Source organism: Sus scrofa, chromosome 4 (genome assembly GCF_000003025.6).
Source record: "Sus scrofa isolate TJ Tabasco breed Duroc chromosome 4, Sscrofa11.1, whole genome shotgun sequence".
Taxonomy (NCBI): domain Eukaryota; kingdom Metazoa; phylum Chordata; class Mammalia; order Artiodactyla; family Suidae; genus Sus; species Sus scrofa.
The window spans coordinates 2,751,007-2,773,182 of NC_010446.5; the positions used below are offsets into that span (position 1 = coordinate 2,751,007).

At 48.1% G+C, this 22,176-nt stretch overlaps 1 protein-coding gene across 40 annotated transcripts in view; it reads left to right on the forward strand.

The window, feature by feature from the left end:
- Window positions 1-22,176, forward strand: part of PTK2 (protein tyrosine kinase 2) — a 239,455-nt gene that overhangs the window by 94,401 nt on the left and 122,878 nt on the right. For all 40 annotated transcript variants that reach the window (XM_021088851.1, XM_021088853.1, XM_021088840.1 and 37 more), the window contains 2 exons: window positions 9,590-9,677; window positions 20,948-21,027. In XM_021088851.1, the coding sequence (XP_020944510.1) occupies window positions 9,590-9,677; window positions 20,948-21,027 (168 nt within the window). The remainder of the gene's footprint in view (window positions 1-9,589; window positions 9,678-20,947; window positions 21,028-22,176) is intronic.

Here is a 22,176-nt window from a genome sequence, read left to right on the forward strand (position 1 = left end):
TGAACAGGTGGAAAATATGAAGGCAAGTTTATGTAACATGAAGAGTTAAAAAGTCCTTAACCCCAGCAGGAACTCCCGAAGGAGGGAACAAAAGGATGAGGAAGAGGCAGTGATCCAGAGAGAAAATGCCGAGAACTTTCTGGAGTCAGTGAATGACATGGGTCCCTCACGGAGGATTAACAGAAATTCTCAAACGGGGTTGGTAAGACTAAGCACACGCTTAGGGCAGACTATAGTAAAACAGTGCTGTGCAAAAGAAAAAGGCTGCTAAACACAAGCAGAAAAAAATTCATAATTGATGCCAAGAAAATGGTGGAATAACCTGTAGTTGTTTGCCCAGTAAAATTGCCTCCGGAGCAGGTATCAGTAAGCATTGGCTCCAGAAAACAGAACTAATGATAGTGGATTTTTTCTGTATTACATGTTGGAGGAGCGGTGATCAGAATTACAGCTTTGTCAGCTAGATGTGAGGGTAACAGCGCAAAGCGTAGGAGCAGATCTTATAACTGATTACCCTGAGGTCCTTGTCTCCATCCGCTGCCCGCCCCCTGTCCTCTCCCTTTGAGATCTCAGTTTTCTGGGTTTTTTTTAATGATCAAATATTCAAATTTTATTTTAAGTGAACTTCCTGTCATAGAATAAACAATTCAGTGTATATAATGAGAAAATAAATATTAAAAACTGCACTTACAGGGGAGGGAAGGAAGCCTCCAGGGCTGCTGCTGGCCCTGGGGCAGCTTGTCATCTGGCCCTGAAGGCACTGCAGGAGCTGATGATTGTGGCTGTTGCTGACCTGGTAGCAGCTCCAGGGATATTAAGGGAGGAACTGCCTGTAGCACTGGGATAACTGGAAGAACTGGGTCTGCTGTGGTATCTAGATCTAGAGCTGGTACCCAGGAACGATGGGCTCCAGAGCCAGGGCAGTGCCCTTGCCGAGGAGCTGAGGCTGTGGGAGCAACTGGTTGAGGCTGTAGGGGAAGCACTAGGACAGGTTTCCGGGATGATTCAGGCCCTGAAATTGGAAAGAGAACTCTGGCTGGACCTTCTCTGGATCTAGAAGTGGAGCCTGAGTATGTGGTTTCCTAGCTTTGAGCTTAAATGACAGCTAGGGTGTGAGCAGGCTCTGACTCTGGAGCTGGAGCAGGCACATTCCCTTGACACAGCCCTTGAATGTGAAGGGGAGCTTGCTTGAGCTTGCTCAGCTGTAGTGGGCAGTAAGCCACAGTTGGTGCTAGGTCTCCAGGTGCTTCCAGAGCTTGTTCTGCAGCTCGTGCATCACTCTCTGCCTCCGTGGGCTCCAGATGCTCCAGTTGTACCAGGAGAAGGTGGGCCTGGTGCTCCAGGGCTGAGCCAGGCATGCTGAGCACTCTGGGTAAGACAAGAGCATCTTTAGGCAGGGAATTTCTGGGGGCTGGCGGAAGTCCTCAGGATGCTGGTTCAGCCAGGTGCCCAGGATGGAGGGCATGGCCATTCTGAGCTGGTGCAGGGAGCCCCCCCCCCCCCAGTCCTCATCAGAATAAGGGAGGGTGCAGCTGTACCTTTGGAACAGAAGGCCCAGCACCTGCTGGTTGGTGGCAGAAGCTCTGTAGGTGCCCAGGAAGGTGGGAAGGTAGGAGGGGTTGCCCAGCCAGGCAGGTACCAGCTTTCCCACTAATTTCTCCAGCCTGCTTCCTCAATGCTCCCTGCCATGCAGATCCCACTCCTGGTCATTGTTGAAACCTCTCCCCCCATCAGCGTGGCCTGGACCCTGTTTGTGGTGTGGGCACTTGCTCCTCCTGCAGGGAGATGGAGCAGGGGGCTCCATGGACCGGCTCCTGTCCAGTCTCCTGTGTGGGGCCCTGTTCTCCATCCTGGATGAGTCATTGTGTCTCTCAAGGCCTGACTCCCCACCTGCACGGGGGGTGTGGCATGTACTTCTAGGGATGTCCTCAGACACAGGCAGGATAAGACCTAGACCTCTGCTCCCTCACTGCTGGAGTTTGCCAAGTCCATCCCTGTCGCAGCTCCAGGGCCTGGCCAGGCTCCTGCCCCATGCAGCCTAAGGCTCTGCTGCGGGTCCTCATTTGGCCTCTGCACTGTGCTGATCTCATCATGAACAAGAGTCAGCAGGTACTACAAGTGGGAGGGTTAGAGCCCCAGACATTTATGAGATAGAAAAATTTGATGGAACTGTAAAAGAAGTTCCTATAAATTGGCTGAAGACCTAAAAGATCGTATTGGCCATAACTGAATAAGATATTTTGACAAAGTGACAGGAAGATTAGAAAAAAGAGAATAAAAAGTTTCTAATCAGCTGTTTTCGTACGTACTCAGATTGGGGTCTGATTTGACAGTCTTCTCTGTTGCCAGCCTTCTTGCTTGTTGAATAGGACAGCCCTTCCTCGCAGCTCCCTTTTTGCCTTGCTTTTTTCCAGAGTTTCACTTGCTTGAGCCTGGTCACACCATCCCTCTTCCTAGCTCTTGAGCAAGCCACATGAATAGTTCCTGGTGCCTTTGAACTTGATGCTTAGCTGCTGTGTATGCTCCTCCGCTGTGTGTGGCCTGGCTCGGACCTCCCTCCGTTTAGGGCAGCTGCTCTGCTGTCACCTCGCTCCCTTGACCTTCAGCAGTCTTGCTGTCTGTAGAGCCCACTGCCCACCTGAACAGGCCTAGTCTCTGCTCTGCTTCTTGGCTCTGGTCGAGCCTGATAGGTAGTAGGCACCCAGGGGGAAAAAACTTACGTGGAAATTGAATCAGTGGTAATGAAATTATCAGCTGGGAACGGAACCACACTGGTTTATGTTAATAACAGTATTCTCCGTTTAACATGTTGTTCACTGTGTGTCAGACACTGTGCGAGAAGCTTAATAACTTTCCGGAGATCGTACAGCTTGAAAGGGTGGCGGGGTGGAAACTGAGTCACACACTCAGCTCTTCTCTGTTCCTGGGTTAGGTATGGGACACAGAAAACAGAACATTGATTGTTGTTTCCCTCTCGCTAGCAGACCTCCTCTCTCAGTCCATAGATGGGCATGGGAGGGCAGCAGTGGGTCCGACTTGAGTTCTGAGAAGTAGGTTTTTCATATTCAGATGGAAGTGCCAGGACTCATCAGAATAGTTGAATGTTAGTTTCCACACCTATGAGGTTGTTGAACTTAGACTTTTCCTTTTCACATTGTCTGCTATAGGATCTGTTCGTATTGCTAAATAAACTTGAGATTCAAACTTGTTTGAGTCTTTATTCTTCCTTTTTTTTTCGTTTTTAGGGCCGCACCTGCAGCATGTGGAGGTTCCCAGGCTAGGGGTGGAATCAGAGCTGTAGCTGCTGGCCTACACCACAGCCACGGCAACACCAGATCCCCAACCCACTGAGCGAGACCAGGAATCGAACCCACATCCTCCTGGATTCGTTTCTGCTACACTACGACGGGAACTCCTGAGTCTTCATTCTTGAAATACCTTTGTTGTAACCATGGGGTGTCACTGGGGGAAGGAAGGGCTGGTTTGATAAATGGCTGTCCTCAGAGGGGAGTAACAACGAAATCAGATCCTACCTTGAACGGTACACAGAAACCCACTTGAGATGGATCAAGTTTTTCATCACGAGAGAAAGTGTAATAGGAAATATAGTTGAAGGTGTCTTTGGCCCCCAAAACGTTCATTCTACAAGACAAGAATAACAGATTTTACTTTATTGAGATGAAGACATTCTGTTTGTCGAAAGATGTATTTTTAAACGTGCAGAAACAAGTTCCAACTGTGAGGAGATATTTGCAGCACGTGTGTTGGACAGAAGATGGAGTCAAGACTTCTACTGATCAACATGAAAATTGTAAACAGCTCAACACATGGGCAAGAGACACCAAGGTATTTTCATAGGAGAGAAGACAAGTTTGATGAGTGGCCTCAGGAAGACCACCAGCTTCGTTAGTGACCAGGGGGATGCTCGTGGGCCATTAGCTTCCATCCTACACTGTCTGGGTGGCAAAGGGTTAATTGCCCGGCAGTGGTGGAGAGCTTGTGGTCTGATAGGGTCCCGCCTGCGCTGCTGGGAAGAATGTAAGCTGGGAAAAGACCTGGCGTCCTGCAGTCCTGCTGTTCCACTTGAGTCTGTCCTCAAGAGACTTAACATTCCCGTACTAGCCTAGAGACCCAGGAGTGTTCAGCCCCCGAACCAGCGATGGGGAGGTCACTGCGGAGTGGCCCACACGTCGGAGAGACGAAGTGTAGGGACTTGTGGGTGCGTCTCAGCCGCAAAGCACAGGATGGCGGAGGAAGTCTCAGCACAGCAGTGCGGATCTGCCAAACGGCAGCACCATTGAGTTGTATGCTTTAAACTCGTTAGGTTTAAGGGTCCCTGGGGGGCTTTTTTGGTCTTTTTAGAGCTGCACCTGCAGCATGTGTAAGTTTCCAGGCTAGGGGTTGACTTAGAGCTGCAGCTGCTAGCCTACACCACAGCCACAGCAACACCAGATCTGAGCCACGTCTGCGACCTACACCACAGCTCACGGCAACGTGGGATCTTTTAACCACTGATCACAGAGGCCAGGGATCAAACCTGCATCCTCACGGATACTACTCAGATGCTTAACCTGCTGAGCCACATCGGGAACGCACGTTAACTCAGTTTGGATGACTGAATTATCTGGAGTCACCTCCATGAAATGGGCTGACTTCTGAGTGGATGAATCAGATGTAAATGGACTAAGAGCTTTGGGGGAAATATTCAGGGCTTTGAGAGCAAGGTCTAAGAGGCTGTCCTGGCATTTGAGCAGGTACTGTGGGGCTTCTGAAGAGCCAATGAAAAAGAAACTCCTTTCCATTGTTACAAGGTGGGGTTCAGGTTCTCCTGCTCACGGCTGTGGAACAGCTCCTCCCTCTGCAAAGACGTGATTTTTTTTTTTTTCTTCAGACCTTTGCAGGAGAAAAAGTCTTTTATATAGAGGAAAGGTATCCTTTTTCAGAAATGATAAAAGAAAATGACTAATGATAGCTTAGGAAGTTTTAGATTGTATTTTGATAGTTTTCTGTGTTATCTTGAAATGACATTTTGAGTGCTTATACCTTAATTTGAAAAGCCAGTCTTTCATTATAACACAGAATTCAGCAAGAGTTATAGAAGATTTAAAGCACTAATAGAGGAACATTCTGATAAACTTAGAAGTGATGGCTTGAAAAAATAGGATGGACTTCCAGATTTGCTTACATACTAGTTAAACATCTGCTGGATGGTGCTGCACCAGACACTGACATGACAGAGACGAGCAAATTTCTGTCTGTGGCCACAGAACTGATGTTTATTGAGCAAGCTGGTTAAGACTGGTTCTGGTGGGTAGTTGTTACAGTGCAATCAGTCTTACGTATGTGGGAATTTCCTTTTTATCCTCAATATGTATCAAAAGTTGCAAAAATAGTACACAGAAATCCCGGGTACCCTTCAGCCAGCTTCCCTACGTGTTAAAGTCTCCCTTAAACAGTGCAGTTATTGAAACCGGGAACGTAGCATTGATACGGTATCAGTAAGCAATCTGCAGAGTCATCCACTTTCACAGTGGTCAGTCTTCTGGCCCAGGACCAGGATCAGGGCACCACAGGGCTTCTCAGTGTCTTGTGGCCTTGGGTCCTCTAATCTGGGACAGATTGTCAGGCTGTCTTTGTCCCTCATGACCTTGACCCTTTTAAAGCATACTGGCTGGTTATTTGTGCATGTCCCTCAATGTGGGTTTGTGTGGTGTGTGTGGGTTTTATGCTGTTTGTTTGTTTTGTGGTTATGTTGAGCTTATGCATTTGGGGGAAACCACGCAGTTAAGATGCCGGTTTCCTCTTTGCATTCTATCGGGACGTCTGTGATGACAGTGTGACTCGTGGTACTGGTGGTTTTCATCTGGAGCGTCTCTGTAGTTTCGTGAGGCTCTACTTTATTTCGCACAACCTGGCCAGGCAATCCTTGTCAGTGTCAGGGTTCTCAGAGCCTTCCTCCGGGCACTCTGTGCAGCCGCTAACTAGAGCCGCCCCACCCAAAGCCCTCCTTCTCAGACACATTTCCTACCCCTCCCCACCACCCGCTGCGGAGCTTGTGGGGGTTCTGGTGCTCGGAGCTGGGGGAGGACTGAGGAAGTTAGACGTTGGCGGCATTACTGAAGAGTAGAGGCAAAAGGAGGGCTTTGGGTGGGGCGTGCTCGCGTTAGCTGCTGTCCGCAGAGTGCCCAGAGACCTGGAAACGTGTGTCAGAAGGCAGCGAGCCCGGCCCGGTCCGTGTGGTGGAAGAGAGGGGTGTCGGGATGTCAGGTGCTGTGGTTTAAGGCCTGGGCGGGGGGTGTCTGGACTAGAATCGAAGGCAGAGACGGGAGCAGAGTGTCAGGAGGCTTGTGAGGGTGAATAAGCTACACGACAGGGGGTTGAAGCAGGGGCCGGATCGCTCCACGCAATCCAAAGGCCTTGCCTGCCGCCACTCGCAGGGCCAGCTTCTGTTCCTCTGTTTCTGAGCCACCGGCGCTTTCTCTCCGTTGCGTCCGCCTTTGTCATTCATGTGGGTTTCAGCTGGAGTGGACCTCCAGGCCCACCTCTTAATGGTCGTGGGACCTTGGGAGAATTACCTAATTCCCTAAAATTCTTTTTTCCCCCATCTTTGAAAATAAGGTGAAATAGTAACCTGGTCAGTATTTCTCTCCAGCCACCTCTGGGCTGTCTTTGGCTCCTGTTGTCTGCTCTGTGTGGTATCTGTCGTCTGACTAGACCTCAGAAGTGGGAGGTCACTGCTCTGGCCGCAGTGCTCCTGGGGCTTCCTCTCCCCCTGGGGACAAGCCCCACCATCATGCGGAGGGTCCCGTGTCATCTGCCACTGTCTCTGCAGCCCCTCTGCTCATGGCCCTCGCTCGGTGGGCTGTAGCCGCCTTGTCCTCCCCAGCATGCTGCGGCCCGAGGGGCCTTCCACCTGCTCTCCCTGTGGTACCTGCAGACTCCCTCCTTTCTTCCTTTAGGTCACACTCAGGTGTCACTGAGCCAGAGCATCCTTCACCAACTCCCTTTCTAAAATAGCGCTTCATCCTCTGTCACGCCCCATACCTTGCTTATTTGTCTTCATCACATTACCTGCCACCTCACACATGCTGATGTGTTTGCCGTCTGGTTCCCACCACCAAGTATAAACTTTTGAAGGCTGGTGCTTTGTGCCTGTTTTACTCACTAAAGTACCCCCAACCCCTTGAATTGTGCCTGGTAGATGACTGGTGCCAAAATAAGTGTCTGTTGAGTGGTGACGAACGTGGTAACTAAGCCGCAGAGATCGCTGTGACGACGGGCCCATGACTGTGCGGCTCTTCCGCAGTTCGCCAACTGGGTCTCTTCGCAAGGAAATCGAGGCGCTGAGAGCTAACGGCAGACAGCGAGTGAGCGATGGCGCCAGGATTTAAGCCCGCGCGGTCTTGGTCCAGAGCGCGTGTCCTTTCTGCTTCTTGTAGGGTTGTTGCTGATTAAGAGAAGTCGCTGGTGGAAGTGCTGATCGCAGTGGCCGTCACGTTCCCAGCAGCCACTGAGCGCTAGCTCATGGCGGCACCACCCTCCCAGGGCTGGGTGTTAAGGGCACGGCTGCCAGATGTGTGGTTCGGGACCCGTTTTTGTCGTTAGAATACCAAGGCCTCCTGTAGCCTGTTTGATTACGGGACATGCAGCCTTGGAACCGGTTGCCTGTTCTAGCTGGCCATCGCTTTCCTGGTCTGCTAGATATGAAGAATTACACTTTTATTCTCAGATTAGTGTGTTGATCAGGAGAAATGGCGCATATAGGGTACCTGGTAAGTCCTCACTGCCAAGTGAATGAAAGCCGTTCCGCCTCTGTAAATAGCTGCCCGGTGTGGACTGTCTGTGTGAGTTAGTGAGCTCCTGCGACCTAAAGTGAAGAGGACACTCAGAACATCCCGGCAGACGTTGTGTACATCTATCTTGCATGCTTCCACCTCGGTTAAACTTAAAAAATTATATTGATTACTTTGTTTTTATTATTTTCCTCATGAGGTAATACATTTTCATGGCTTTTTTTTTTTTTTTTTTTTTTTTTTTGTCTGTTTTTAGGGCTGCACCCACGGCATATGGAGGCTCCCAGGCTAGGGGTCGAATCGGAGCTGTAGCTGCCGGCCACAGCCACATCAGTGCCAGATCAAGCTGCGTCTGTGACCTACAACACAGCTCACAGCAACGCCAGATCCTTAACCCACTGAGCGAGGACAGGGATTGAACCTGTGTCCTCATGGATACTAGTCAGATTTGCTTCCACTGAGCCACGGCAGGAGCTCCCTAATGTATTGTTAAAAGATCAATTTATGAAACTTTTAGGAAAAATAGATCTCTTTATAGCTTTTGTGTAGGCAAATATAAACAAAGCACTAAAAGAAAATACTGAGAAGAATAAATAAGACTGCATAAAAATTACAAACTTTCTTCCTCAAAAGATGCTATTAAAATAAAAAGATTTTAAAGATAATTTTTGAAAGGTACCATTAAAATAATGAAAGTCAAGTCCTAGAGTGGGGGTAGGGAGGTATTCACTACGTCTAATAAAGACCTCTCATCCAGAATATGTAAAGAATACCTGCAGATCTTTTGGCGGGGCACAAACAAAATAGAAAAAAGGACAGAGGCTTTAGCAGACACTTCGCAAAAGAAGACAACCAAAACCGCCAGTTATCGTATGATGAAGGGCCGTTTTCGTTATTCATCAAGGAAATGTGCACGGAACCACTGTGCTCTGCAGTCCGTATCAGAGTGACTGAGCGAGCAGGTGAGAGGCGAGGGTGTCCAGGAGCCAGAACAGCCCGCGCCTGCGAGCGAGGCTGCTGCCTCTTCCTTAGTGTCTGTCTGGGACGTGTGCCCTGGCTGTGGTGTCATGCGTGTGCTTGTTACAGTCCGGCACTGGTGCTGCTGCAGGTGCACACGGCAGACATGCGTGCGGGTGTTCACGTGGGTGGACGTGCGCGCGCGCACTCGCAGAAGAGACACACACCGAGCACTCTGGTGAAATTCGTGGTTTTGACCTGCCCGAAATTTGGCTGCCTGAGCAAAATAACTTTCTTAGAGGAGGAGAAACAGTGTTCACAGCAGCATGGTTCTGAAGAGCCCCAAAGTGGAAACCACTCCAGGGGCCTTCAGGGCGGTGTGGGTGTGTAATTGTACATCAAACGGTTGGCACTCGTCAGCCTTGAGCAAACCGCAGTGACCCCATAGGGGTGACGCTCATGAGCCTGAAGCTGGCTGGAGGAAGCCAGACCCAGAAGGGTACCTCCTGCGAGATCCCAGGCGGTAGAGCACACCTGTGGAGTGGGGGGTGTGAGCTGATGCTGCCCCCGGCCGGTGGGGCTGGAGGGACTCCGGGTGCCCTTTGAGCTTCTCATCACGCTCTATCTCCTGCGGAATCTTGGGGCTGCAACACACACACATGCACATTTTTATGCTGAAAGATCAAAATTTGTATTTATAGATTGATTGTATTTTAACTTATTTTAAAATAATATTTCAGAGTAATTGGCATTGCCATACTCACAATAATATTATTGTAAACTCTGAGTTGAGAAATTTACTTATTTCTGATTCTTCTATTCTGCTAATTATTTTTTAGATACGAATTGAGAATTCGTTATTTGCCAAAAGGATTTCTAAACCAGTTTACTGAGGACAAGCCAACTCTGAATTTCTTCTATCAACAGGTACGAAGTACTTGCATACCCCTTTTTTTTTGGTTTCTTTGAATGCTGTTTATTTCATGGTTTTATTTTAGAATTAGATTAAACCTAACATTTGGGAGAATATAAATTTGTCACTTTATGGCAGTGAGATTCTTTTAACTAGTAAGAAATGATGAATTTGAATTTTTGACACTTTGTGAATTTTTGTATGCTTGGGCAAATCTTAGAAGATAATTTTAAGTGGAGACAGTAAATCCTCAGTGACTCAACTATTGTTCTGTCTTTAATTCGAGTATAATTATCATGTCTGAATGTCAACAAACATGTCAGATGTTTATTCAGAGCCAACTATATCCATATAATTTTAAAAGCCGTTTGTATAATAAAACCAGAACACTTAAGGGTGGCTTTCTTTTTACCTTGTGAAGTATTAGGCAGTATATATATGTAACATAAATCAACCAAAACAATTTTACAATCAAATAAATGTTACTTGTATGTATTTGTGAAGAGTGCAAAAAAAAGGGTCTAATTTAATGTATAATTTTGCAATTAAATGCACTTTGTCTTTTTTTTTTTTTTTTTTTTTTTTTTGGTCTTTTTGCCTTTTCTGGGACTGCTCCCTCGGCATATGGAGGTTCCCAGGCTAGGGGTCTAATCGAAATTGTAGCCACTAGCCTCACCACAGCCACAACCACAGCAACGCCAGATCCAAGCCGCGTCTGCGACCTACACCACTGCTCTCGGCAACGCTGGATCTCCAACCCACTGAGCAAGGCCAGGGATCGAACCCGCAACCTCACGGTTCCTAGTCAGATTCGTTAACCACTTCGCCATGACGGGACCGCCTGTCTTTATTTTTATAAAATTGTTCATTACATGTCTACTGTGGATCAAGAATGCAGAAACTAATGACGCAACGGGCACTTTTCAGTTCCTCAGTCTAGCAGCTTGTCTGGAAGCAGCTGCTTTGTGTCCAGTCCTGTCTGGCTGGCAGCATAGCCGCTCTGACTGCCTGGGGGGTGGGGGGAGGATGTGCTGACACAGGGAGTTTGGAACCCTGAGCCCCCCCCGCCACACCCCCCTGTGCCCCCTGCAGAGTGTCGTTTGAGGAGTCCTCCCCTTCACAGGTGAGAGAGAGGCGCCTTTAAATTTGAGCTGAAGCGGGTGAGAGAGGTGGGACCACATCATGTAAAGAGAGGGTTTTAGGTTTTCTCCTGCAGATTATTGCGAGCATTTTAATTATTTCATTAGCAAATAGCCGATCAGATTAAAAAAAAAAATAACACCACCGTGATGCGATGGCAGTACTGGGGGTGGATTGAGTCTTTAAAAGGCTGCAGGCAAACTGGGGGCTCTTCAGCCATTGAGGCAGAGCGAGAGGAGGGCAGCTCTAGGGGCCGGTGGTGGTGGGCAGGTTTGGTGGTGGGTTTGCTAGGATGCCGAGACCGGCTCTCGGGCTGTCCTCTGGACTGTGAGGTAGAGTCAGGTAGGAAGGGTAGGTGCCAGGCGTTTACAATAACTCGGAGTTGATGGGAGGGGGCTTCCTTTGCCCAAGGGGAAAGACGCAAGCCGTTTCCGTCCCAGCTGCACTCGGGGCGGGGGCACGCGTTCTGCAGAAGCGACTCCCAGGCCTCGGGAGCGTCTCGCCTCTTACTGGGGCTCGGCTGGGCCCTCCGCAGTCTGCTGAGCGGCGGCTTTGCTGAAGGAGGGGACAGGAGGGTTTCGCTAACCCACGGGCTTCTGTTGCACCCTGGTCGCTTGTGGAAGCTCTCTGTCACTGGTATGGCTTCTTTGAAAAAATCCGCCCACTGCGGGTCCCTGTGACATTGATTTAGTGACGCTGATTTCCAGAACGCATGATGCGGGCCTAAATAGCTCACCATTCTTCCTTCCTGTAATCTCTAGGCTAACCTGAAAGGTGGCACCTTTTTGTCCCTTTCACACTGTTACCAGGTTGTCCTAGTTCTTCCTTTCGGAGAACCTTGCTTCTGGACCTGTGACGGCCCGTGTACCCCAGATGTTCTCCCATAGTAGAACCTATCTGATCGCGGTCTGTGGGGTTCAGGGGAGTGGTCTTTTAAAAGCCGAGGCGTGTGAAGGTGGCGAGCCCGTGTGGGGCTTGTTCTGCGTCTCACCGCTCCGATCCTGGGCGCCTGCCCAAGCCGCTGTGTGCTCCATGGTCTCATCTGCTCAGGTACCTACGGTGTGGGCTCTTGAGTTGACGGCGCGGAACACGATTGTCCCCCGTGACTTGCGGTCTGTGGACAGTGAGTACCAGGCTGGGGGTTCAGCATTTACCTCTTTAGGGTCTCCTGGGATGCCGTTGTCGGTTTCACGGTGAGCGTGTGCAGTTTTCAGTTCTGGCCTTAGAGTGCAAGCTGACCCCTGTCCTCCCCTGAGCCCTCTGCCTCCTGTCGTTAGTCTGAGTAGCGTTTTGATTTGCTTGTGTCCCTTTGTTATCCAGCTCGCAGAGGCCTTCCAGGAGGCCCTAAGACGCATTTTGTTCAGCACTTCCCATTTTCAGTGAGCACATGGGGCTTTAAAGTGTTACTCCTCTTGGTTCATTTCTTCGATAATTGGCGTTGTGCTTGGAGACTGTGGTTCCTTTGAACCGGTTGTTGAGCCTTTGCCCAGACTTGTTTCTTTTTTGTTTTGCTATGTTTTTAGGGTCGCACCTGTGGCATATGGAAGTTCCCAGGCTAGGGGTCGGATTGGAGCTACAGCTGCCTGCCTGCACCACAGCCACAGCAACAGGGGATCTGAGCCGCATCTGCAACCTACACCACAGCTCGCGGCAATGCCGGATCCACAACCCACTGAGCAAGCCTCAGGGATCCTAGGCAGGTTTGTTTCCACTGCACCACCACGGGAACTCCCTGCTAGGACTTGTTTCATCCTTGTGCATGTGGACGTTTGTGGGCTTCTGTCGCTCCTTGGCAGGTCTTCTCTGGCTGCCGTGCAGGGCCCAGTGTGTGCCCTTCCCAGCCCCTGTGTCTCTGTGTTCTTTCTTCCCGCTGGAAAGCTGGTGTTGCCGGTGGTGGTGGTTTTCCTCACAACTGGGGTGGTAGTTTCTGCTGCCTTCGATTCCTGCGGCTGCAGTTAGGAAGCTGGCTGTCCTAGTCTCTCGCCACTGGCATCTGTCTTCTCTCTCTGTGTGGCTTTAAGGCCATTACTGCGCCCTCAGCATTTCGCAGTTTTATTACAAACTAGATGTGGATTCTCACTGTTTCTGCCGCTCCATCCGTGTTGTGCAGGCAGGACCTGCGGGTCCCTGTGTTTCCGGAGTCCTTAACCCACTGAGCAAGGCCGGGGATCGAACTCGTGTCCTCATGGATACTAGTCAGATCCATTTCCAGCTGTGACCAATTGGATAGCTAGTGCATTTGTTGGACTTTTATTTATATATTTTTTTTACAAGTTTTATCCTCCCCTCGGTTTTTTCAGTCTGCCAGGCCATCTTTTCTGGCCCTTAGTGTCTACTAATTTTTCTGCCTTTTAATTTTTTTTTTCAGTCTTTTCCTGTGGGGTCCTGCCTCTGTTCTGAATCTGACTGCAGCACCCGGCGTCCAGGCTGCCCCTCTTGGTGGTGGCCTGCACTGACGCTCGTTCACAGCGGCGTGTTTTCTTGCGTGTGTGTTAGGCGTCTGGCGGCGTGTGGCACTCCACACGTGGGAGTCTTGAGGGTCCGCGCTGGGGACGCTCGTGTCGTTTCCTTTTAGGAGTTCTTCTCTCAGGGTAGAAATAAAAGAATTATGCTTAGATTTCCTCGATGCCAGTCCCATCCCATGAAAGAGAAAGAAAACTTACCATAAACTACCGTGATCTTACGCTTTCATTTTGAAATTTCTCTCCAGCGTGCTCATCGTCTTTGTTTTGGAGAGCGTGGGAGGAGAGGGCCCGTCAGTGGCGTGCTGAGTCTGGGCTCCGGGGCATTGCTCTGCAGATGCACATACTTGCATTTAAAGGTGTCCTAAACGTGACTGCCAGGCTGACGCACCACACATGAGTCACGAAATGGTTTTGACCCATTTTAGAATATGCTGAATGATATTAATCAGCGCACTCTAAAAATAAACCAGAATCTTGTCATAACTCTATTCACTGTAGAGCAGGAGTCTAAGACATTGTTTTGATGACCAAGGCAATGGCTTATTATAAAGCATGAATAGGATGTTTTACCTTGAAAGGGAAGTTTTTCTGTCGTATAACATTCCTTTCTGCTGTGTCTCTCTGAGTTGTTGAAGGAGTATTTGACTGATGGCCTTTTGCGAGCAGCGGTGGCCGTCAGTGTGACGGGCTGTGTCCGTGCTTAGTCTAGAAGTTGTCACATCCACTGACTTGCCGTTGAGGATGCTGAACTCGTCTGGGGACTCTGTGACACCACTGGCATTTTCAGCTTTTAAGATGCCTGGGTCTGACATGAGGCTCTCCTTGGTTCTCCTACAAATACGTTCAGATTTAAAATGAGTATATCCACCTGTTGGCTCTAAAAAAACATGAGACTGTAACACAGTTCATGGCTTATTTGGCAAAACGAGTTCCAGTAGGAAGAAGATGCTGAGTCCAGAACCGTAACTTTATGGTTTGCAACCTACACTGCAGAGCCATGTGAGGTGCCAGGGCACACTTAGTTTTGTTGATCAATCTTTCTGTTACTTTTACTGCTTTTTTTCTTTTTTTTAGGGCCGCACCTGAAGCGTATGGCATTTCCCAGGCTAGGGGTCGGAGCTGCAGCTGCCGGCCTACACCACAGCCACAGCATACCATATCCTTAACCCACTGAGCAAAGCCAGGGATCGAACCTCTGTCCTTATAGATACCAGTCAGGTTCATTACCACTGAGCCACAAGGGGAACTCCTTTGCTCCGACCTATTTTTAATTTTTATGTCTTTATTCAGATAATTGTATTATCAAAAATGATTTCTTTAACTGTATTTTCTTGGCTGTAAAGCTTTCTGTCAGTTAAGACATTTTGAAGTGGTAGGGCCAGGTGGGAAATTTTAGTTTAAAATTGACATTTTCAGTGTGGGAATTAATCAGCTGTCCTTTTCCAGAAAGAGGCGGACATTAATTACAGATCTGACTAATCCGAAGATGGGTTTTCTGTACTTCTTTCATGGATTTAATAAGGTACATCTCCATAACGTGATCTCCTTTTCCACTCCTGTATGTTTTTGGTGATTCAGGAGGTGCTGTGGTTATGGAGGACTTAGGTAAACTGTCATGTGTATACTATTTGGCCCCTATTGCTTGTTCTCCCTTCTCTATAAAAGACATTAGAAGTGGGAGGCAGAGGACACGGTCGTCCGCGAAGCTGCTCTTCCCTGCCGTGAACTGTGCCTTTAGTCCCCCTCAGGGCCTTTGACAGACTCTTTGGGAGGCATGCTCATCTCGCGGGGTCCCCAGTGCCACCCTCAAGCTCAGTCACCCATCAGAAGGATGTACAGGACTCAGAGGTTGTTACATTTGTGGTTGTAGTTTATTGTAGCAAGAAGATGCAAAGGAAGAGCAGCAAAGGGAAAGGGTATGTGGGGTGACATCCAGAGGAAGCCAAGAGAAGCTTCCCTGGTTCCCCTCTCAGGGGAGTCACGTGGGACAACAGCAGGTGCAAGGGCTGGCCAGCTTGGGGCGCTCTTGGGCATGGGTGTTAGCGGTTTTTATTGGGCTCCATCTCATGAGCATATAGCACCTCTGGGACCTCAGGTAGACCAAGCAGGTGTGCATCATAATAGCATGGTTCACAGAAGCCACCCAGTCACACTGGGAGGAGGGTGGCAGGCCTCAGGTGTGCAGAAGGACCTTTAGCAGGACATTTCAGGAGGTCAGCAGGACCAGTCGAGGACCAGTCGTCCTTTTGAGAGTGTGTAGGTTTGCGCAACCCAGGCTGCTGAATGAACCGTTTTCTGCATGACTCCCCTTCTTTTCCTGGACTTAGTTTCCTTTCATTCATTAACTCTCTTTTTAAAATTGAAGTACAGTTGGTTTACAGTGTTGTGTTCGTTTCCGGTGTAAAGTGATTCGGTCACACGTACACGTATTTTTGCCGTCTTCTCTTCCGTCGCGGTTTATAGCGGATATCGACTCTGGCTCCCGGCGCCGCACGGTAGGACCTCGTTGTTTACCTCTCGTGTGTGTAGCAGCTTGTACCCGCTGACCTCGAGCTCCCGGCTCGCCCGCCCCCCTGCCCTCACCCTTCAGGCACCGCAGGGTTGTTTGCTCCGTCTGTGGCCAGCTCTTCACTTTAAGTGCTGTCTTCTGTGGCGCGCTTTCCATAGCAGCTGCACGTTTCTTCGCATAGAGCACATAAGTATTGCTACTATTTTAAAATGAGTTCTCCGGGTGTAATTTTACATACAATAAAAATCACCAATTTCAGTGTACATCTCAGTGAGTGCTGACAGATGTGTGTGGTCACGCCGTTTCCGTCACAGTCGTGATGCGGTAGAGTGTAAAAGTAGGGAATGGCAGTGGCACAGCGCCCTCGAGTAGGCTAGAGGTCACCTTCAGATGGCGCGTATGGGTGTGTAGCAGTGTGTGTGGTTCTCTGCAGCCTTGCCGTAGGTGTAGGGCTGTAACTGCCACCGTAATGACGACCCCAACCACCTCATCGTACGGAGGGGCTCCGTGGGGCTCCGTAGCACCCCCCCTGCCCCGGCCCCTGGCCATCGCAGCGCTGTTCTCTGCGCCTTATGCGGTGCTTTGGGATTTGAGAAATCCGATTGGGGTGCGTGCGCATATGTAAATGTGTGCACTCTGCATGAGATCTTCTTTTAAAAGGTTGAGATGATTCTCCCAGTACCTCTGGTATAATTCGTGGTTGCCTTTCCCTTATAAATGGACAGTGCTGGCCCTTGGCGTCATGCAGATTTTCTAACTTTCCAGCGGTGGTCGTCTCCTTTTACAGCCTGTTCTCAGCCTAACATCAGAGCAGTCATTTTCAAATCAGAATTTACCCACCGTTCTGTCTCTGTACCTTCCGTATACAAGTTCTGTTCTCTGCTCTACCTGGCACATGGTAGACATTCGGTAAATATGTGTAGAGTGACCTACTGACTTGTGGGAAAAGCATATGACTCAGCATAAGTCTTTATATATTTGTGTAGCTTAACTGTACAAGAGGAAGATTGGGGAGCTTGTTTTAATTGGGAGCTGCCATTGAGTTCCTTCTGTATACAAATACTCCGCTCTGATCTGACAAAACTCAGGGAGGCGTGCTTGACAGTTGATCCAGCTTGACTCACTGCCCAGAATCACTCAAGTGAAATATATAAATGCTAATGTACACACCTGTCTGCCCTCAGCCACTTCTTTTTCTTTGCTTTTTTTATTTCTATTTTTACAGCAACCCCTGTGGCATATGGAAGCTCCCGGGCTAGGGGTTGAATTGGAGCGGCAGTGGAGGCCTACACCACAGCCACAGCAGTGCCAGGTCTGAGTGGCATCTGTGGCCCACCCTGCCGCTTGTGGCAGCACCAGCTCCTTCACCTTCTGAGCAAGGCCAGGGATCTAACCTGCATCCTCACGGATGCTATGGCAGGTTTTTAATGCGCTGAGCCCATAGGGACGCCCGAGTCCCATCTTCTTTACACTCAGACCACGGGCTTTCAGGCCTTCTTGATAAATCTGTGTAGCTGCTAGTATTCAGAAAAGAATCTCGTGTGGCAGCCAAAGCATTGCCTTGGCCTGTGGAATAAATTATGAGTAATTTGAGATAGTACTTTTTATTAGAGATGTGAGTGGCTTTTATTAAAAGCTGTGCTTTAATTCTCTTGGAGAATAAGATGAAAAACTCATGAGTATAAATGTAATGCTTGCCTACAGAAGGAAGTCCATTTTTTCTTTTTTTTTTTTTAATATCTTTTATTTATTTATTTATTTTTTGGCTGCTCCCGCAGCATGTTAAAGTTCCCGGGGCAGGGATTGAACCCACACCACAGCAGGGACAGTGCCAGATCCTTAACCCTCTGTGCCACTAGGGAACTCCAGATACCTCCTATTTTTTAAGTAGGAAATTGAAATCAACATGGAAACTAATGTAAATAAACAGAAAACAACCTTCAGAGGTCTTTTCTGAAAAGACTTGCAAACTTGCTGGACTTGGAGTTAAGAAACGGTAGGAATCCATGGTCTAAACAGAGAGCACAGCGCGCAGTAGAGTGGCAAACTAGGAAATGCCCGTGAAGCCAGGCTGTTAGGTCCTGGGGATCCCAGGCTTTGGGATGTGGCCCTCACTTGTCATGAACCTTCCTTCTTGTAGAGAGTGTCTACCCTTTCTAAGAGTTCACTAGCAGGTGTAGATACACCCACAGTCGGAGCTGGCGGGTCCGTGGATCAGGTTTTAGCTTTAACTCTTGCTGCGCGACCTTAGGTAAACAGGGCTAAAGCCTGTCTTGAAGAGTTACAACACAGACCGTAGGTAATGTGTCTGAAACAGCATCATACTTAGCCTCAGAGGCAATAGCCCGTTCCTCTGCTGTCTTCATTCTCTGAGATTTTTTCCTAAGGTTATAAATTGGGGTTTATAGTAGTGTCCGACTCACGGTGATGATTTGAAGATTACATGAGAGTTATTATACATCTGGCGTGGCGCTGAATATATTTAAGCAACTAGATATCTATACATACACACACTTTAATATTCAATAAATTGCATTTATCTCGCAAGTGAAAGTAGTGACTTCTGCTGGGAGTTAAGAGATGAAAGTCAAGAAATGTTTTATTAAAAAAAAGAATGAACACGGGTGTTAGAAACCCCAAGTCGTAAAGAAAGTTGCATGAGCACAGCATCAGGATGTGACAAGTGCAGTGGGTTCAGGGAACACCAGCTCGGGAGCCCGGGTGACCGGGAGGAGCGCGGGGCCTCCAGGGGGCGGTTTTCCAGCCTCGCAGAGGGCAGCTGCCGCAGGGCTGGGTGAGGGCAGATGGCTTCTTCCAGAAGGGTTGTCAAATTTTGTTTTCCCTTTTTTTCATATTTGCAACCAATATGAATTTGAATTGTTTTGATGAGTAAGTAAAACACGTGATTACATTTTCCTACCTTTGAATAGTATTTAAAAATTATAGTAATTAATCCTAAGATAAGTTTGTAATGATGAATTTTCTTCAACATGTAATTGATATTCTGCTGTGGTTGCATTGAAGTCTATACCAAACTAAGATCCATTGAATGTTTCAGTCAGAACAGCTGTAGTACTTCTCTAACTCGTATAAATACAGACTTTATCTCTTCATTTTTGGGTTCAGTAATAAACCTACTTATGATGCAGAAAGTTTTTAAATTTAGATTTATTTTTTGCTATATAGAAGAAAGAGCCAGTCGAATTGTAGACAAAATGATTTCGGAACCAAAGCTTTTTGCTTAATTTAGTGGGCTGAAGAATTCAGTTCTGTTGAATCAGTCTTATATGCCTACTGTATGTAAGAAATAGAAATTACTAATACTTGTAAGTGTTGTGTGGAAAATAACATTTGCACACAGAGTCATCCAAACCCCAGTTGGACTTTTCTCATTCGTTCATTTGCTCGCTCTTCAGTCAGTCTTTAGTGACCACCTTGGTGTAGCTGCTGCTGCAGAAGGCAGAGCAAAGGTTTCGGAGGAAGTGGCGTTGAGGCCAGAACTAGTGGTCCCCGCTCCTGTCGTGAGCGCAGTGAGTTCTCGTGCTTGTCGGCTTACAGGTTCTGGGCGTTCCCATCTGAAGACTCTCTGTGCTCTCCAAGGAGGAGATGTAACAGGTTGACTGGAGAAAGTGCGAGTCATTGTGCTGGCAAGCTTCCCAGGCAGGCATTGCTGCGTTTCCAAGCAGTTTCAGGTGACCGTTTGAGATTTGTCATCGTGAATTTAAAGCAAAGCCTATGTCACATCTCCAGTTGCTCAGCAGTGAGCGTGGAGAAGGGGGTGGGTGGTTGGTTTCGGTGTCTGTTCATTTTGCCAGGCAGTTAAAATAAAGAGATGAGGGGAGTTGGGGGTCTTTGAAAGGGAAGGTTGTAGTGATAAAACGTCCCCATGAGGTGGACAGAGTCATTAACCGGGCAGTAGAAGTCTTTTGAGCAAGTGACCGTCAGGCGCGGTAGCAGTAGCTGAAGAACAGGATCTTTGGGGTTTTTTCCAAGGGCAGAGGTCAACACGCTTTTTCTGTGAAGGGCTAGAGAGCAGTGATGAGGGTTGAGGATCAGGAGGCAAAATGGTCGGTATCGTGAAATATTCCTGGGAGACAAGGCACTTTCCGAGTTTTGTGTTGGTCAAACTCATGACGTAATGATGGAGTACAGTGTTTGTCATCCAGGTCTGCCAGTGAGAAGAACGGAGCTCCTTCTTGGGGGAAGAACTAGCGTTTCCCTAACTGAGGTTCCGAATGAGGTCCCTGTCTTCAAAGTCCGTGGCAGAGGTTGACCTCCTAGTGCTAATCCGTGAGGCTCTGCGCGTTTCAGCTCTGATAAGAGCGCTCAGTTCCTGACACCCGTCCCTTGGCTGCTTCAGTGGAGCCTGACCATTGCCTGGAAGGCGTTTGTAGGATTCTGTTAGATCCTTCTCTTGACGGAAGACTTCAAGCAGCTTTCACTTTGCCAATTAATCACTTAGAGTCAGAGGTTAGGGGGAAGCAATTCAGTTGAAGGACTAAATGGATTTTGAAATACCCTTGCATTAATTGAGCTCTGGAAAATGCTGCCAGGACTGTAGTTTGAGTTCAGAAAGTATGTCCACTGCGCATTTGTGTGGAAATGAAGACTTCCCGTCATCTTTTCTCTTTGACGACACGCGATGGGTAGAAGGCAGCTTGACATTATTGTGCCTCAGATGGTGCTCGAGTGCTCTTAGATGAATTCTTCTTAGAGGAAGGCTGTTTTATTTATTTATTTATTTATTTTGGTCTTTTCTCTTTGAGGGCCTCACCCGTGGCATATGGAGGTTCCCAGGCTGGGGGTCCACTCGGAGCTGTAGCCACTGGCCTACACCACAGCCACAGCAGTGCTGGATCCGAGCCATGTCTGTGACCTACACCACCGCTCATGGCAACACTGGATCCTTAACCCTCTGACCGAAGCCAGGGACCGAACCTGCGTCCTCATGAATGCTAGTCAGGTTCCTTAACCACTGAGCCCCGACGGGAACTCCAGAAGACTGTTTCATTCTGTGCTCTCCAGTGTTACTCATTTTTCTCTGCAGCCTTAGCGTAGTGATTGACACAGCGTGTAAGTGTGTAAACAGCACTCGGTAGGCATTTGTTGAATGAGGCTAAAACATGTTCTCCTAAAACGCCGCTGTTCTCCCCGTTCCTTTGTGTTGTAGGTGAAGAGTGATTATATGTTAGAGATCGCTGACCAAGTGGACCAGGACATTGCTTTGAAGCTGGGTTGTCTGGAGATACGGTAAGGGGGAGATACCTAGATGCTGAGGTCTTTATGCATTCGCTTTTTCCATTACCTTTTCTAGGTTTGTCTGTTTTTTTTCTCATCAATCAAATACTGACTGAAACTTGATTAAATTTTGAGACTTAATCTGAATTAAGTTGACATTGCTAATTTTAGATCTTGTAAAATGGTATTTCATTAGAGTTAGAATGGAATGATTTATAAAAGCATTAGCATGTAGGCAGGTCTGAGACGGAGCTCCTGTGACGGTGTTTAGGCCACTGGCTGAGGTGGACACTGACTACTTCAGGGAGCTCAGTGGTTTGAATTTGAGCATAAATAGCCACACCTGCCCAGTGACTGCCATGTTGCACTGTACAGCTTTAGAGCAGAGGGTGAAAACTGACAATGGATTTCTATTTCTTTCTTTTTTTTTTTTTTTTTTTGGTCTTTTAAGGGCCACACCTGTGGCACATGGAAGTTCCCAGGCTAGGGGTCAAATTGGAGCTGCGGCTTTCAGCCTGTGACACAGCCACAGCAACATGGGATCCAAGACGAGTCTGCAACCTACACCACAGCTCACGCTAGATCCTTAACCCACTGAAGAAGGCCAGGGATCGAACCCACATCCTCGTGGATACTAGTCGAGTTTGTTACTGCTGAGCCACGACAGGAACTCCCTGAGAATGGATTTCTTATTTCTGATAACTTTTTTTTTTTTTTACCACTTATCATATGTCATCTTCTATGCTACCCATTTTAAACATTGAATAGAAGAATATTTTACTTTTGTCAGGTATAATTTTACTTAAAATTTCTCCTGGGCTGCTAGTTTAAATGAGTTGGTTAAATTAGCTAAAATGTGATCGTGTGTACTCAAAACGTTTAGAAATAATTTTCCCCCGAGATCACTGTTTTTCATAGTACCTAAGGCTATTAAGTGACAGTTCCTGCAAAGAGCGAATCATCGTTAAGTGTAACTCTCAACTCTTCATTAAAATGGTTTCAGCCTTACCCACATAGCCCAGTAACGAAAGCCATCTCTCACTGGGAGTCCCCGTCCATGCCCTTCACAGCGTTCACAGGGGACACGTACGCAGGCCCTTTTTTTTTTTAAAGGTTTGCAGTCTGGCTTTGTTTTTGTTTTTGTTTTGTCTTTTCTAGGGC